The sequence below is a fragment of the Panthera pardus genome, unplaced genomic scaffold, assembly GCF_024362965.1.
Source record: "Panthera pardus isolate Hobbes unplaced genomic scaffold, ASM2436296v1 HiC_scaffold_6, whole genome shotgun sequence".
NCBI lineage: Eukaryota > Metazoa > Chordata > Mammalia > Carnivora > Felidae > Panthera > Panthera pardus.
The window spans coordinates 129,419,822-129,437,939 of record NW_026526991.1 but is presented as its reverse complement, the minus strand read 5'-3'; the positions used below and the strand labels follow the sequence as shown (position 1 = coordinate 129,437,939).

Sequence of the window (18,118 nt, the reverse complement as noted above, 5' to 3'; positions counted from 1 at the left end):
ATCAGATCCTTACCGTTCATCAAAAGATGATCTCAACATTCAGACAAATCATGAACCACAGGCACCTTTTGATTAGATTATTTTGGCCTGCTTTTTAAGCATTATTCTTATTTTGATTATTGATTGGGCCATTTTATTCTCTTTTCAAACTCATTGAAAGCACCTTCAAGTGTGCATTTGATTTTCTTCTAATCTCATGCTTCATCCACAGGATCGACGTCACTGTGAATGTGTCATTCCTTTTTGTGTTATGATTTTAGGAGAAGGGTAGTATTTTTTTTTTCTTTTGTGTTCTGTTAAAGTTATTTTGACACTTGTTAAGACAAGACTTTATTTAAGACTACTGCAAGAAGGGTATCACAATAGGGGAGAGAATTGGGTTCAACTCCAAAATCATCAAGGGCATGTGAGGACTTATAGCCATTGAGCAGAATGACGGTTGTGGATAGAAACCTACTAAGAGGGGGTATCAAGGATGGAGGGATCCTTCCTAAAGCCTGGCCAAGAACTTAGACATTGGCAGTCTCTCTCCATTGACCAGGTTCTCTTCCTTCTGGCCAGGTTCCATCCTTGGGCTCTGTCCTTAGTGCACTGGCTCTGCCCATGTAGTCCAGGCTGAGCAAGAATCCTGCTGAGCCAGGGCACCTGGCTGGCTCAGTGGGTTGAGCATCTGACTTCAGCTCAGGTCATGATCTCTCAGTTAGTGAGTTCAAGCCCCATATTGGGCTAACTGCTGTCAGCACAGAGCCCACTTCACATCTTCTGTCTCTGCTCTCTGCCCGTCCCCGCTTGCGCTTTCTCAAAAATAAACAAATATTAAAAAAAAAAAAATCCCACTGAGCCACTTTGGTGAACATCCCCCACCCTTGATATCTGATCAAATCCTTTATCTTCCACCTTTCATATCTGCCCACCCTGGCCTGCCTTCAGCAAGGATCCTCTGAAATTGGCATAGCCAGAATCCCCCCACCCTTGATGTTCCCTCTTAGTAATTTTCTATTCTTTTTAAATTTTTGTAAAATGTTTATTTTATTTTTGAGAGAGACCGAGTATGAGTGGGAGAGGGGCAGAGAGAGAGAGGGAAGACACAGGATCTGAAGCAGGCTCCAGACTCTGAGCTGTCAGCACAGGGCTTGAACTCCCAAACCGTGAGATCATGATCTGAGCTGAAGTTGGCACTTAACCCACTGAGCCACCCAGGCGCCCCACCTCTTAGTAATTTTCTGTTCACTGACCCTCACCCTGATCCTGGGCTATAAATCTCCACTTTTCCTTGTTGTATTAGGTCTTGAGTCCACTCTTCCTCTCCTACTGCAGAATCCCATTGCAGTGGTCCCGAATAAAGTCTTCCTTACTGTCTTTACCAAGTGTGTGAATACATTTTCTTTAACAACATCCAAGGTGGAAGGTAAAGAGCTTGGCCAGATATCAAGAGTGAGGGGTTCTGTCTATTCTGACTTAGCAGGTTTCTTGCTAAGACTGGACTTTGCAGCCCCAGCAAGACAGGAGGGACACAGAAGGCCAAAACCGAGGCCTAGAAGAGGGCTCAGGGGAGCCCGACTATAGTTTGGTTAAGGCGGGGCAGGGGGGTGGGTCTTGAACACTTCTCAGAATGTCCTCACAGAAATGGCTACAGCTCAGAATTGCCCCGTGAATTCTAAAACCCAGAAGTTCCAGGCCCATCTCAAATCTAAATAGCCCTCACCACCAGATGAGAGAATGAAAGAAGAGTTGGTAAAATTCAATTAACTCAGAAACCAAAGATCCACCGCAAACCACTGACAAGAGACTCTTGCTTCAATCACTCTTGGGGATGGGAGGAGAGCCAGACAGGAAACTGTGGGAAAGTGGCTTGCCCAGTCCAGATTCCTCCTGGTGTGGTATGTGTGTGTATGTGTGTATTTATTTATTTATTTTGGGGGACAGAGAGAGAGAGAGTGAGTGAGTGGGGAAGGGGCAGAGAGAGACAGAGATAGAGAGAATCCCAAGTAGACTCCCCACTGTCAGCACAGAGCCCCACGCAGGACTCCATTTCTCTGACCCCGAGATCATGACCTGAGCCGAAATCAAGAGTTAGATGCTTAACCAACTGAGCCACCCCCCAGCTGCCCCCTGTTGTGTTTCTTTTAAGGTTGAACGTAAATCAGAGAAGTGATTGCTTCTTCACTGGGCAAATCTTTGGAATTTCCTGAGTTGGGGGAAAGGAGTGGTGTCCGTCCTCAGCATTGTGTCTCTCAGGGACAACATCATTAATTGAGGCAGCCCTTCTGTGGTCAGGCTCTGCCTGGGCAGGACAGGTGCAGCCCTGAGGCTGGGACATCTCCCTCGGTCTCCACAAGCTCCACCCCCCCTTTTTTTTTCTAAGAATGATACCTTGACTTTTCATAAAACACTATGCAAATAAAGCTTCATTGTCTCCCTGCTCCACCCGTCTGCCTCCCCTTACCCCTCCTGTGCAGCTGCCATGGAGGTGCCCCTGCTGTGCAGGACTGTAGCAGAGACAGGAGCTGTGGTCAGGCCTCAGCCATGTGTCCTGAGTTACTACCATCTGAGCTCCAGCATTCCCCATTCCATCCAGCTCCAGCTTCCCCATTCAGGGAAGCAAACGAGGAACCACCACGACCCGTGTTTTCCCGAAAAGGCAACCAGAAGCTCAGGGCACTTAAGGACACGTGGCTACAAAGTGCTGGATCTCTGGACACGATTCATCCATGATGACATCCCTCTGTTTCCCAGGGAGCCCAGCGAGCAGGGGTCAGCTGGCTCAGTAAAGGGGAAAACGCAACGCATCTGCCAGAGCCTCAGGACATGGGCTGTTACGGAGGGCAGGGAGAGAGACCCTGGGTTCGAGAAAGGTTGCTAAAGGGGTCAGGAAAAAGGAACGGGGCAGGGGTGGGGGACACCTGGGTGGCTCAGCCGGTGAAGCGTCCAACTTCTGCTCGGGTCATGATCTCAGGGTTCGTGAGTTCAAGCCCCGCGTCGGACTCTGTGCTGACAGCTTGGAGCCTGGAGCCTGCTTCGGGTTCTGTGTCTCCCTCTCTCTCTCTCTCTGTCCCTCCCCCACTGGCACTCTGTCTCTGTCTCTGTCTCTCTCAGAAATAAACATTAAAAAAAGAAAGAAAGAACAAGGAAATGGAAGAGCACCTACAGAAGTGACTTCATTTCTGGGAACTCCCTTTCCCCTGACCCAGGAAATAAATTGACAAGTCTTAGGGGTTCTCTAGGCAGCCCCAATTTATGGTTCACTTTTTGAAAGTAGACAAAGGGACTCACTTTTCTTGAAAACCTCTAAGTGCCCCAAACTGTGCAGTGTCCCCTTCATCACTCCTATTAAACACGGCTTTTCTTACTGCATTCGCTGTGTCCCAAGTCAAGCGTATCCTTAAATTGTGGTTAGGCTTTGTGGCTTCGTGAGTCTCCCACAATTAACCCATATTTAAACACACTTTGTCGGGGCGCCTGGGTGGCGCAGTCGGTTAAGCGTCCGACTTCAGCCAGGTCACGATCTCGCGGTCCGTGAGTTCGAGCCCCGCATCAGGCTCTGGGCTGATGGCTCGGAGCCTGGAGCCTGTTTCCGATTCTGTGTCTCCCTCTCTCTCTGCCCCTCCCCCGTTCATGCTCTGTCTCTCTCTGTCCCAGAAATAAATAAAAAACGTTGAAAAAAAAAAATTTAAACACACTTTGTCAGTGTTTTTTTTCTTTTTTTCTTTCTAGCCTGAAAACCTCTTGTACTACAGTCAAGACGAGGAATCGAAAATAATGATCAGTGACTTTGGACTGTCAAAAATGGAGGGCAAAGGAGATGTGATGTCCACAGCCTGTGGCACCCCGGGCTATGTTGGTAAGCACAGTGTGGGTGTCCATATCAGCTTCTTTGGTCTTAAGCACTTCAGCCCTGGCACATGATCGCAGCTGCCTTCATTCCCCTTAAGTGGAGAATAAAAGGCCAAGAGACATTGGAACGAGTTAGAAGAGAGGCGATTTCCCCTGAAACCTTTTAATAGTCGGGCAGAAATCCTGTCTCATTGGGGTGTGGGCCTGGGTGGAAGCCAGGAGTTGATTGGATGAATTCCCACGTTCTGATGCCAGAAATAGTGCCTCCATATCTGTGTTTTCAAATGATTTACAGTGAGACACTGAGATAACCATGAAGTGCAGACACAAACATGTTGAGATAGAAGCGGCCAGAAAGAGAATATCGATAGGAGGAATCTAGTTCATGCCTTGTCGAAGTCACTCTCTTGAAGTAGCCAGTCCTGATCTGTACTGGAGAAGCCAAGAATTAAAGTCTTTCCTAAAATCAGAACCCCAGGGCCCTCGTACCAAACATACAGAGCGCAGAAAGGGCTACAAGAACCGAACACTCGCATACTGAGAACCATCTTGTGTCTTCTGGGGACCTGGAGAAAGGCCATCGGTGCCGTTTGTGTTTTCGAGACGTTGACTTACATGAATGTATTCATTCATTCAGCAAATGTATACTGAAGCGCATACTATGGACCAGCTGCTGTTGTGGGCACTGGGGTGAAGGCTGTACATGAGTCAGACAGCAGGCCTGCCCTCATGAAGCTTATGTTTTAGTCGGGAGTCACAGACAACAGACAAAGTACAGGGTTGTTTCAGGCCACGGTAAGTGCTATGGAGAAACTCAAATGAGGACATGCCACAGAGCAGCAAGGTGATGGCGGGGAGGGGGACTAGGACGGTTAAGGGCACAGGAATGAGACCTGGGTATTGGCTTGAATGTGGAGAAGCAGACAGCCTTGGGAATGTTAGGGGACAGAGTGTTCCAGGCAGAAGCATCCATTTGTGCTAAAGCTCTCAAGTGGGAAAATCCTGGGAAAAGGGTATAAACCGGGAATGTCTGAGAGCAGGAAAAAAATGGGGTTGGAAAAGACTTCTGGAAAATAGAGACCGAGGCTGAATTCTCATTGTACAAACCATGATGGCTTTTCCTAATGAGAACAGGAAGCTCGCCCTGAAAGAGGAGAGGGAATGTTCTGTGACTGGCATCATTCCTGTTTGGTATTAGGTGCAACCGCGTGATCCCCCAGGCAGGCTGAGGAAAGCAGTCCTCCCACCTGATGAGCCTGGGCCCCAGAGCATTGTGGGAAACTCCAAACGCCCTTTGGGGCCCTTCCTGGCCCTTCAGGTGCTGGCATAACACGGGTGTTATGACGCAGCCGGTTCATTTGCAAAGGTGCTCAAAGGAGAGGGGAGAAGAGCAGGCTGAGGGGAACGGAGAATAACAGGAAGGGAAGCCACGGACTCGGGGGCGGGAGGCGGGGGAGGAGGTGGCCATGGTGTGACCGGCACAGGCGGGGATCGTGTCCCTGGCGGGTGTGTGCGCTGGGCAGAGCCGGGGAGGTTCTTCTGATGGCAGAGGAGCCGGTGTGGCACAGGACTTGATGAGATTAGCGGTACCCTGAGTGCTCTCAGGTCTGGGCCAGCGGAGTGGACCCCATCGGGGGGACTGGGAATCACGGCCGTGGTGGGAGATGCACGCGAGAGCGCACGTGTGTGCCCCAGGGGCGTGGGGGTGTGACGGGAGCAGGAGCGTGTGCGGCAGGTATGTGGACTCTCTCCGGGTCAGTCCCGGCCGCCAGGCGGGCGGCAGATAAAAGTGAAGATGCGCTTCTTCTCGTTTGTCCTCAAAGATGGGGAGGGAGAAGGCCCGTTCCAACAGTGGCAATTCCCAGACCCCAGAAAATGAAAAGGCCTGTGAGGGCGCGCTGTCCACGCTCCTTGCCGGGATGGCTTTGCCACCTTCTGTGCGGTCTGCTGCCCTGGCCACCGCGGCCGAGAAGCTGAGGGCTCTGTGGCCGCCCCGCTTCCCCCCCGGCAGGAGGCCGACTCTCGGGCTGCAGTTCAAATGTTCCGGCAGAAGTGTCCGTATTTACATACGCATCGCACTGTTCTCATATTTGGCTGTGATGTTGGAAAGCTCCAGCACTTTCTAAATGGATTTTTGCTTCTTTGCGTCTTGGCAGAACCCAGGAATGGCACTTTCTCCGGGTTTCTAAGTGGCTGTCATTCGAGTGGTCTGGTTCTGCTTAGATGTCAGACACTGACGAGTCTGGGAACTGGGAAGCATGTTCATATGTGGCCCTTGCTCTTTCTACCCTAAATGGTGGCCAGTGGGGCCATCAGGTAACGCTGTTGTCAGATACGGAGTTTTCTCTGAGTGGGGAGGGGTGCGAATGTAGTGGTTCTGCTCATTCATGTGTGTTGAGCACTGAGCTGCCTAGGAAGGCCTCTTAGAGCAAGGAAGGGGCGACACTGGGGGAGCTTATAACCTGTAGACGTACCTCGGGCAGTGAGCAACAGAGATCGGGCTGTTTCCTCCCCTGCCCCCTCAGTCTGCATGGCCAACTCCTGATATTCAGCCATCAAAGCCCAACTTACACGTTGCCCCCTTTTGGTTGCTTTCCCAACACCCATTCTCTCTTTTGTCCTCCTAGTTCTTTTCCTGACCCTTTTTACATCATTGCATCGGGGTCCATATGCACCGGTGTCCCTTTCCCACTGCACCACACGTTTTTTCTCGGGCAGGGACTATCTTATTCATCTTTGCACAAATGCTTGTTAAACTGGTAAAAACCCAAGGTTCGCAGAAATTAGCATTTCTCTCTGTCTCTTCTTTTCCCATTCATTCAGCATGCATTTATTAAGTTTATGTGCTGTGCTCAGTGGTTTGGTGTTAAGAATATGAATGTGTAGGGCCAGAGTTTCAGACTTTAAAATGCTCACAGTGTTGTGAGAAAAAGAGGGAAAACCAGTAAATTGAATTATGTCTGGTAAGTGCTATGTTATTCATCATTCAAGGATTATGTATTTAGTGCCTACCTGCTGTTCTAGAGACTGGGGATGCATCAGTAGAAAGGAAAAGAAAAACAGGGGGCACCTGGGTGGCCTGGTCAGTTGAGCATCTGACTTCAGGTCAGGTCGTGATCTCGTGGTCCATGAGTTCGAGCCCCACATTGGGCACAGAGCCCACTTCGGATCCTCTGTCTCCCTCTCTCTGCCTCTCCCCTGCTCATGCTCTTTTTCCCGCAAAAATAAATAAAACGTTAAAAAAAAAACAAGAAAAGAAAAACAGATAAAAGTCCCTGCCCTCAATCAAGGTACTTATATTTGAGCAAGAAGGAGACAGACTGTATGCAAACAGCTAAGTCTGTTAATATCTTAGGTTGACAAGTGCTATGAAGAAAAATAAAGCAGGAAAGAGAATAGTTGTGTGTGTGTGTGTGTGTGTGTGTGTGTGTGTGTGTGTGTGTGTGTGTAGGGGGTGGCAATTTTAAATGTAGTAATAATCAAGGCAGCCCTCACTGAGAGGGTGACAGTGGGGTCAAGGTTTGATAGAAGTGAAGGAGCTGGCCATGTTGTTATTTGGAGGAAAAGCGTTCCAAGAATGGTGCAAAGGGCCTGAGGCAGGGGTATGTGGGAGAACAACAGGAGTGGGGTGAACAAAGAGAAGAGCAGTAGAAGATGAAGTCAGAGAACTAATAGGCAGAGCATGTGCAGACCAGGACTTAGAAGTCATTGTCAAGACCCTGACTTTTACTCAGGGTGGTGGGGAGCCATTGGAGGGTTCTGAGACAAGGCATGGCATGATCTGACCTGTACCAGGATCCCTCTAGGAGACAGGTGGAGATTAGGAGAGATGCCAGGGTGCAGGGCCAGGGTGGAAGAAGGGAGACCAGTTAGAAGGCTCTGGAATTATTCAAGTGAGAAATGGTGGGAGCTGGGCTAGGTTGGCAGAGTGGAAGTGGTAAGAAAGTATCAGGTTCCAGAAAAAAATTTGAAGGTAATTTCATGAAGATTTTCTGAAAAATTAAAAGTAGGGCTTGAGAGAGAGAAGCCAATGATAGTTCTAAGGTATTTTTTGGCCTGAGCCTCTGAAAGGAGGCTGTTACCTTTACTTTAGATGTCAAAGTCTGTGGAAAGAGCAGGCTACAGAAGTATCACCAGGGGTTCGGATTTTGATTTGTTAAAGTTTGCAAGGTCCAGAAGGCGGTTGGACTGTAAGTCTGGAGTTCTCTCAAGAGGTCCTGTCTGCAACAAGATATAGTTGATTCTCATCACACGTAGTAGTTATGCTCTGTAACGTCACCACCAGCGCTGAACTAGTAAATACTGACCTACTGTTACCCGGGAAATAGAGGTTTAGGGTCCTTGTGAGTCTCTGGTCACAGCATTGTCATCTACTGATGGATACATGACCTTGTTTTATACGTATTTCTATTTAACGACATCTTATTTAACATATATTATTTTTTTAATGTTTATTTTTGTTTTTGAGAGAGAGACCGAGTGTGAGCAGGGGAGGGGCAGAGAGAGAGGGAGACACAGCATCCGAAGCAGGCTCCAGGCTCCGAGCCATCAGTACAGAGCCCGATGCAGGGCTTAAACTCACGAACTGCGAAATCATGACCTGAGCTGGAGTCAGATGCTTAAGTGACTGAGCCACCCGGGCGCCCCTAATATATATTCTTGATTCGTGAACGATGAACTCATGGCTAACAGCACCATAACTTACACCTAAGTGAAGCTGGTCTAGCCACACATTTTCTCTGTAGGCACGTTTCCACTTTCTTGTGCCAGGAACACTAGACGGCACTTCATCGCTACACTTGGGAGCTGTTTTAAACCATGAATCTACAAAATGCGCAAAAATGTAAAAAACATGACAGCAGCTAGACCATGAAAATGATACTTGTTTGTAGTGTGAGAGGGGAAACAGGAGGGCAGTGTGTCACCTTGTCTGACCTCTAAGCAGGGAACGTGAGCTTTGGAAACTCAGTTTGAGCCTCTCTGCTCATGTCCACACGTGACCGCAAAAGCACGGCAAGTATTGATTTGGGGGCTACAAATAAATTTTAGTGAGTAGGCGAATTAAAAGTGCAGAATCTGTGAATAATGAGGATGGACCGTATTTGGAGGCTGATGTATTTTTTTTTTAATGTTTATTTATTTATTTTTAGGGAGAGAGAGAGAAAGAGAGAGCAGGGGAAGGGCAGAGAGAGAGGGAGAGAGAGAATCCAAGCAGGCTACACATTGTCAGCCCAGAGCCTGACACGGGGCTCAACCTCACAAACCATGAGATCATGATCTGAGCTAAAATCAGGAGTCGGACACTCAACTGATTGAGCCACCCAGGCGCCCCAAGAGGCTGATGTATTTTGAAGCTGTGAACCTGGATGAAGTGGCTAAGGGGGAGGCAGGGAAAGATGGAGGAGAAGAAAGGTCCCAGGGCTGAGTCCTGGAGCCCCGGGGACTCTGAAGAGGCAGCATGTGAAACAGGAAGGGAACCAGAGTGGTGTTGTATCCTGGGAAGCACTTTGAGTTGGAGAAAGTACCTTGTGTCAGTTGCTATTAAGTCAAGTAATATGGTGACTGGGTGTTGATTGTTGGCTTTGGGGGCCTTGAATTATGGATTAATTGAACCATTAATTAATTAAGCCAGTGGGAGCCTGACAGCCAGAGTAATGCTGTGAAGTGGCTTTTTGTAAGAGGACCCCAGCGTGCTGTCAACCCTGGGGCTGGACACCACCCCCCCCCGCCCCCCCCCCCCCCAACACTGGCTTATCTCTGCAAGATCAGGACGCTGTTGGGATCTTGGACAAAGAAACCACCGCCTCATCCCTACTGGCCAGTCTCGATCTAAACAGGGCAGAGCCCAGTCCCAGTCAGCACTCCTCTGATTCTGGGGGCCTTGCTGTCCGGGAGCCCGAGCCAGGTGCAGACTGTTGCTGTCTGCTTTTAGCCATGGTTCAAACTTCAGACTCCTTCTCGGTAGAAGTATTGATTTCAATTTACGGGCACTGTTGTTTTGTTTTTGTTGTTCTTACGGCTGTTGCCTAAATGACTGTTCAGCTAAATAGTGAACTTTGGCAATGTCAAAATGACTTCAGTTTTTTTTTTAAGTTTATTTATTTATTTATTTGTTTTGAGAGAGAGAGAGTATATGCAAGTGGGGAGGGTCAGAGAAAGGGAGACAGAGAATCCCAAGCAGGCCTTGGGCTGTCAGCACAGAGTCCAACGTGGAGCTTGATTCCACTGTGAGATCATGACCTACGTCGGATGCTTAACCGACTGAGCCACCCAGGCGCCCCAAGATTACTTCAATTTAAATGAGCTCTCTAGCTATGAATAAATAGTGAAAAAAGGGCTGTTTATACCACGTATCCCAGCACACACACGGTGCCTGAAAAGGCAAAGGGATCTGATCACCCTTGAATTCATCCTTTACCCTGAACAGCTGCCCTGATGTTACATGTCCTTTAAAAGAACAAGGGCCCTTGCAGAACATCACATCACTGATGGCAGGAGAATGTGGGCCTCGCTCCATCCCTGTGTATGGGGGTCCCACTGCAGGCATCTCTTAGAGCCGCTCCAACACCGAGGGCCCCTCCAATGGTGTATGACCAGTGGTGATACAGACCCATATTTGGTAGCATGTGTGCAGTATGAAGTAACCGACATATTTCAGAAGCAACATTACAAATACAGGTGAGAGAGGAATCAGCAAGGCCTGGAACGACCAGGGAAAAACTCTTGGAGGAGGCGTGATTTGAAGGAAGAGTAGAATTCCAGGCCAAGACAAGGAGAGTAATGGATGTGGGCAAGCAGGAGAACAAAGGCTCAGAGTCCCCAGCTGCTTCTTATCGAGTGTGGAAGAAATATGCAGACTCGTTTGGCTTGGAGAGGGGGCTTGCCCAAACAAGGACTCGGACCAAGAGTCAGATGCTCAACCGATTGAGCCACCCAGGGGCCTCCACCCTTCTGCAATTTCTGAACGGCTCCTCTCTAAATACTGGATACTGTGATGGAGTATCATGGTTTCTAAACTTCACTGTGGTGTCGAGGAGGGAAAGAAACCTTGCAGCATTTTGGAACTTACTCTTTTTTTTTTCTTTTAATGACTAAAACCCAAAACACCGGAATGCCTGTAAAGGTCCTCTTAATCTTGAAGTGAAGCTTGTCAGCCTTCAGGAGGAGCGAAGTAGCCATCCCACTGTGGTCACAAACCCATGTTGGCAGAGGCTAGATCTCAGGACAACCTTTGAGGGCGACATCACAGGGTTATTTCTTGCCACGTTGCCCTGAATTGCCTTAACTCCGAACAGTTCCTTTCCTCCCTCCCACTGAATTCCAAGTCTCTCCCACATTTTAGAACACCAGCTGCCCTCCCATTTTCCCCTCCCTTCCCATTCCTTAGCCTCACCCCTCCACCCACTGGCCACATTCTGGCTTTGGTAGCATTTGAATAGTACTCCAGCTCAGATCGGAACGGTAATTATAACCAGGACGGCACTTTCGTGGGGACTTTTCATGCCTGTGGTAAAATTCAAGAGGCTACTAGGAAAATCAGAGCAAGCCACTGTTTTGCGATGCATTTTTAGTAAATTACAACTCTGAGGGAAGGATGAGAAAGCTTTCCAAGGGAACTTGTCCGGCCGAGGACAGAGCTAGCCAAAGAGAGCCCTACTCCTCTTAACTTCCGTGACTTTGGGTTGAAGGCAAACCACAGGCAAAGAACGGGTCTGTGTTTCAGCTGAATTTTTAATTGCCGGCAATCCAGGCTACAGTTCTCCAAACCTTGGTGAAGCCACACGGTTTATGGAGAGGCTTGTAGTAAAGCCCCTCATTAACTGGTGTTTTCTTGTCTAACCCCACCTGCTGCAGAGTCTGCTTACAGAAAGAGTCGTGACTAAGCATGGTTGCTCATACTGCCTGTTGTAATCAGTTCTTCCTGAAGCCAAACTCCACCCAGAAATGGATGCCCGAATTTTCTTTTCCTTGATGTGTAGAATTTTATTTATCATCTCCGAACAGGCAGCCGCTGGGCAGAAATGTCGTTTTTCTCTCCCGGTGTTTCAAAGAAAGCCTTCTCGGGGTGCGTGGGTGACTCAGTCGGTTAAGCTTCCGACTTCGGCTCAGGTCATGATCTTGCGGTTCGTGAGTTTGAGCCCTGCGTCGGGCTCTGTGCTGACAGTTCAGAGCCTGGAGCCTGCTTCGGATTCCGTCTCCCTCTCTCTCTACCCCTCCCCTGCTCATCCTCTGTCTCTCTCCCCAAGATAAATAAACATTAAGAAAAAAATTAAAAGAAAGCCTTCTCACCACTTGTCCAACATGCAGCTTCTCCAACTCGTTGCAACCGGATTACAGCTCAATTTAAGGCCTTCTGTACTAATCCACCACATGAATTGGTGCTGCACGGATTCCTTCTCCCCACCCCACCCACCTCCCCACTCTCTAAAACGCAGAGTCCCATGCAGCTCTTCACTTGAGCTCAGATTCTTTTCCACAAAGGCGTAACTTCAGGACAAAATAGCAGGTGACCTTCAGGACAAGAGACTGAGGCATAGAAAGATAACACATCTGGAGCGCCTGAGTGGCTCAGTTGGTTGAGCGTTTGACTCTTGATTTCGGCTTGGGTCATGAGCTCATGGTTGGTGAGTTCAAGCCCCAAGTTGGGCTCTACACTGGCAGCGTGGAGCCTGCTTGGGATTCTCTCTCTCCCTCTCTCTGCCCCTCCTCTCTCTCTCTCTCAAAATAACTAAATAAACTTTAAAAGAAAAAAGAAAGATAACAAATTCTCCGAGATACATTGGCTCAGGGCTCAGCCTGTAATTCTGTCCTCCAACTCACTGCTGGATCTTAGATGGCAGAGATGTGGCACCACTCTGTGTGTGTAATCTAATGATTTTAAAAGCCCTCTGCTAGAAGATCACTCCTCTCACTACTTCTCTGTTAAGCTCCTCCCTGTAAAGACCCTATCACATTGCCTAACCTGGCTAGCACAGCCGAACTTGAATCCAGGCCCTCCCATCTCCTTCCATGAGCCACTTGGGGGGAAGCCGTGATAGTAAAAGAAGTCTCTACTACTACCTCTGACCACGACTGACTCCCATCTCTTAGGGCCTTTTCGTCATGACACACATGAAGTTCAAGTCAAGGGCCTTTCTCCTTGACCTCCACAGAGAGGTGAGGTCAGCCAGCAAGAGGCACAAAGGAGCCTTGGACTAGGTCACAGGATGGCAAGCAGCCTGTCTGCCAGCCTCTTCTTGCTGATGTCACAGGCAGGTTGGACATTTCCAACACATTTCCAAAGACAGAAGCACATTCGAGGAAAGGTAGAGTGCTGCTAATCTTAGTGTCCCATTGGCTCTGTCTCTGCAGGTAGGGGGAAGGCAGGAGTTTCATACACTGCAAAGAATTAGGGAAAAAATTAGGATATGCCCATTTTTATAAGTAGTCTTCTGGAACACATTTTTCTAACTCCCCTTTAAAAAAGAATTATAATTGGGGCCAATGGAAAGAAGAATTGGTTGGATCTGGGAAGTGCCCCCTTGCTGCTGGTTAAAAGATTGGAAAGAGCTTAGGGTGATGGGGAAGGTAATCTTGATACACCTGGCCTGGAGGTAGGAGATGGTGGGATGCTGTGGGGGAAGGCAGAGGGCCAGGGAGAGAGAATGGAGGAGTACAGTCACTCTCTTCTCTCACTGAATGCAGAACCATGAAGGTACCATGGCCAGCCAGTGTTCCTCAGCCATCGTGGGAATCTTTGATATTATGGTGGACTGTTCCCATGCCCAGGCACTGTCAGTAATGATCAACAGGCAGTTCCTGGGTTGTGGTGTCTAGAATGGTGCCTGGACCTGGAGGGGATGTATGAGTGTGTCGGTGAATAAGCGAATAAAAGGATCGACAACTCGGTGAACAAAGGGACCCAAGTGCACAGGAGGTTGGTATGGGGGTTGTAAGTCTCCTTCCGACTCCAAGATTCAAGTACTCAGATATGCCCTCCCATCACTTGTGGGCCCAGTTCAATTCTGATTTCTGAAGGCTCTGATCAAAAGGGTGGAAATCTCCATTTACGAATCATTTCCATTATGTAAAGCAAGAATGAAGGGAAAGTACCAAGTGATGTCAAGGAACTGTCCATCCTTCACTCTAACAAATAATAAAACCTCCATTCTGTTTTTATCCTATGGTTCTCTCAACCCTTCATCCTTACATAATAACTACTACTAGCTCTGACTATACTTTATTATATGTTTACCGTTTCCATTAAGCCTCATTACAGTCCTGAAGGTTGGGCTCTGTTAATGTTCTCATTTTACAGATGAACAAAATGGAGGCTTAACAAGATTAAATGACTGGCCCAAGTCCACAGGTGTAGTAAGTGGGAGATCCTAGATTTCTTTCACTGCAAAGCCAGTGTGCATGGCTATTTAAAACTTCTTAAATCCGGGGCACCTGGGTGGCTCGGTGAAGTGTCCGACTTTGTCTCAGGTCACAATCTCATGGTTCATGAGTTCAAGCCCTGCGTTGGGCTCTGTGCTGACAACTCAGAGCCTGGAGCCTGCTTCAGATTCTCTCTCTCAAAAATAAAATAAAATAGCATTAAAAGAAAAAAACCCTAAAAAATAAATAAAACTTCTTAAATCCAGAGGCACCTGGGTGGCTCAGTCAGTTGAGTATCCGACTCTTGCTGCCGGCTCAGGTCGTGATCATCATGATCTCACGGTTCGTGCGATTGAGCCCTGCATAGGGCTCTGTACTGACAACAAGGAGCCTGCTTGAGATCCTCTCTCTCTGCCCCTCCCCTAAGCACATGCACTCTCTCCAGCTCTCTCAAAATAAATAAATACACTTAAAAAAAATTAACTCCAGACAACTAAAGTTGTTTCAAGTTACAACCACCTAAATCCATTTCACATTTAAAGGAAACCATTTCACATCTTTACCTCCCATTTAATGACAAAACAGTCCTTCCTACCTTTCCCACTCTTTCGTCTTTAAACCTGTTAATTTCTTCTCAGAGCACAACACAAGGGCATATGCTCAAAACTTACTAGCCACAGCCTTTCTTCCCCACCCCGTGTCTTTCCTGTTCTCTAGTCTTTTTATTTGCACCTTCTCCACTGTTTGACTGTTGGAGGTAATATATCCTTTCCTGGATACTTGGAGTTTTATTTAGAGTAGGTTCAGTATTTTCAGGGCTGTATTCAGGGTTAAAGATCAACACCTGTGCCATCTTGCCACACTCTTGTCTGGCTTAGTCTGATCGTCTCCTTAAGAAGGCAGCTGTGGCTGGCGTTACTTCTGCAGCTGTGTCCACCCGCGGCACCCAGGAGAACAGGTGCTCCGTGGCATAGGGCCCACGTCTGCTTCCCTCACACCACAAAGCCAGTGCCTGATATGGAACCCAAGCTGTTAAATAACTGAGGAACGCAAGAAACACTGCCTGGGTCCCATGGTTCTCGGTCCCGGGCTTCCACTTTCTGGCATGGAGGGCTGCTCCCACCCCAGGCCACCCCTCCTGCGTGTCCTCTGCTTCACCCACTGGAGGTGGTCAACTTTGAGGTACTGAGTACAGCGGTACTTAGACTTCCATAGAGGAGAACAGACGGCCTTGACCATGAACCTGGTAACAGGGGGAGATATTCTCAATCTCCTCCCCTCCCTCTGTAGAAACTGCTCTTCAGCACTCCCTTGAGAGCACAGGGAAAGGGAAAATTCTTTTTCTGTTTTCTTTGAGCCTGGGGGTTGAGTGCCACCCCTGCTTCAACAGAGCCCCTCTTCCCGCTTCCAGTTAGACTTGGTTAAGCCTTTTGCTCCTCTCTCTTTCAGGAAGGAAAATGGGCAATTTAATTGTTTCAAAAACAAGATGAAAGGTTTCTGAATTTTTTTTTTCCTCTTGGAATCTCTGAATTCCTTTACCAGGAACCCTTGCTTTCAACCAATATAAAACAGCTTGGCCTGGAGGACGCTTCCCACCAAGTGGAATTTTCCACAGTGGGTTGGTCGTGAGTCTCACAGCAGTAAATTCAATTATTTCAAATTTTGAACCAACTGTTTCGCTGAACAGAATGAGACGAGCGTGGGGCTCAGAAGGAGGGCCCCGTCTGTCCACACAGATCTCCAGCAGCTCGGGCTGCCCTGCTGAGACCGCGTGGTTCACGTGATTGACTTCTATTTGCTGGAGTAAACCGACCCGGCCAATGGAATGCTCTTTCTACCAGGGAGAGCTAAGAAAACGGAATCGTTAACCCCCAAGGTCTGACCGAGAAGGAGGTTCTGAGAGATCACTTCCCTGAAGGTCTTTCCTGCCCATTAGCCCTAGAAGTAGTGATTCCGAAATCCCTTTGAGAAAAGGTTTTAAACGGAGAGTGGCATGAACTACACAGTCAGCCACAGACAGAGGCATAGGGCTAATTCTGCCCATTTCCTCCCCTCACTTCGTGTCGGGAGTCACCATTGGTTAACCAAACAGAATGTGCTAAGCCCTGAAGATCCAGACCATACGTCCCCGCTGTCCAGCGGTACCAAGTGTGGTGGTCGGCAGTGTGATTCACACGGTAGGGAGGAGATATAGAGGGGAGGGGAGGTCCAGGAGGCTGGCGTGTCACGGGAGTTTGGTGATGAAACCTGGGAAACCAACACGTGTCACCCAGGTAGAGCTGTTCCCCCTCGGCTGCTACCTATCTTGTGTGTGTCCTTTTCGGCGCCTCCGGGTCGGTCTGTTGCCGCTCACGGCCCCCAGGACTGTGCCTTGAGATGCACTAGAGGAACGTCTGTGTCCTCCGGCCTGGAGTCTTGTCCTTCTGTCTCTGCTGTACCAGGAGACTGAGCCCTTTCCTGCTCTGCCTGGGCGCTGATGGCATCTCGAATGAGCCGCAGTGCCCGTTAATGACGGCTCTCTTTGTCAAGTGTCAGTAGCACCAATTAAGTTATTTCCGTGCGAAGCCTCCCTCTGTGAGAAGGTGTGGGGGTGGCGAGAGTCATTGTCACCCTCCCACTGCACGTGAGTTGTGCTGGGTACAGTCAGGAGAGAAAATTGTTTCTCCTTCATTAGGAAGTTCTTCGGCATCTGACTGGTGTTGGGGGAGAGATGGATTAGTGGTGGGTGTGACTGAGAACCCTTCCCACTCTCCGAGGCCCTGTGGGGACTGTGTGCATTTGTTGTCTGAGAGTTTGTACCTTGGAGGCTGTGACATTTTAGAATTACAGCCGAGGGGCGCCTGGGTGGCTCAGACGGTTAAGCATCCAACTTTGGCTCAGGTCATGATCTCACGGTTCGTGAGTTCAAGCCCCACGTCGGGCTCTGTGCTGACAGCTCGGGGCCTGGAGCCTGCTTCGGATTCTGTGTCTCCCCCTCTCTCTGCCCCTCCCCCACTTGTGCTTGCTCTCTCTCTCTCTCTCTCAAATAAATAAACATTAACAAAAAAGAAATACAACCAAATTCTTGCCAGTGGTACAAGATTAATAACATAATACAAGGGAGTGTGGCCAGTTCTCAAAGTAAAACCTGGCCTCTCCCAAGATCAGAGCGAGAGTGGACTGTTGCAGAACTACAGGCTGCAGGCTCCAGGCTGAAAGGATCGGGGAAAGGGTAGGAGGTGAGGAGAATTCAACAGGTTGGCCAAACAAGGGGAGCCCACTGTAGGACCCAGAGGAGAGCAGGAGAGAAAATATCCCAGCAGATCCCAGAGGTTCGTCACGATTTGGGTGGCCATTTCAAATTGTCAGGAGGGTTTTGAATATTGCCTGAGAATCGGTGTTTTCCAAGAATCACTACGAGATGAAAAGTAGCTATTTATAGGGATGTAGGCAGGCTTGTTCAAACAATGTCCTGAGAACATTTGGTTTCACGAATCAAATCAAAAGAGCAGTTGGAATCAACACACGTTAGTGTGGTTTGCCATTGCATAATTCTTTAATTATTTTAGGTTGGTGAGAATATCATTTCCAAATCAATCTACTTTCTCTTGTTTATTGTTACATTACACATCCAAGGACTTTCACTCTCTGTGTGTTTCAAGTGCAGTTCAGAACTTCACCCCAAGGCAAGCGATTTACCTGCCAACAATTGGTTAAAAAAATGTTTATTGTCTTGTTGATAGGACCTAGGGAAGACACAACACCAGAAAGAACAAGAAATGTTTGGCACAGGTATACAGACCTCCACCCCCAGGATCGCTACCTTGATATTTGCTTGTTAATCATTGAGAACTTTCCCCCCAACACCCATGCTACCGATCCTGGCATCTCTCCGTCAGTGGCTCCCTTTTGTCCGTTGCGAGAATAGAAGCATCTGAGAAAGATC

At 48.5% G+C, this 18,118-nt stretch overlaps 1 protein-coding gene across 5 annotated transcripts in view; it reads left to right on the top strand.

Moving 5' to 3' along the window:
* Positions 1 to 18,118, top strand: part of CAMK1D (calcium/calmodulin dependent protein kinase ID) — a 431,007-nt gene that overhangs the window by 370,054 nt on the left and 42,835 nt on the right. For all 5 annotated transcript variants that reach the window (XM_053894728.1, XM_019460777.2, XM_019460776.2 and 2 more), the window contains one exon: positions 3,715 to 3,841. In XM_053894728.1, coding sequence (XP_053750703.1) covers positions 3,715 to 3,841 — 127 coding nt within the window. The remainder of the gene's footprint in view (positions 1 to 3,714; positions 3,842 to 18,118) is intronic.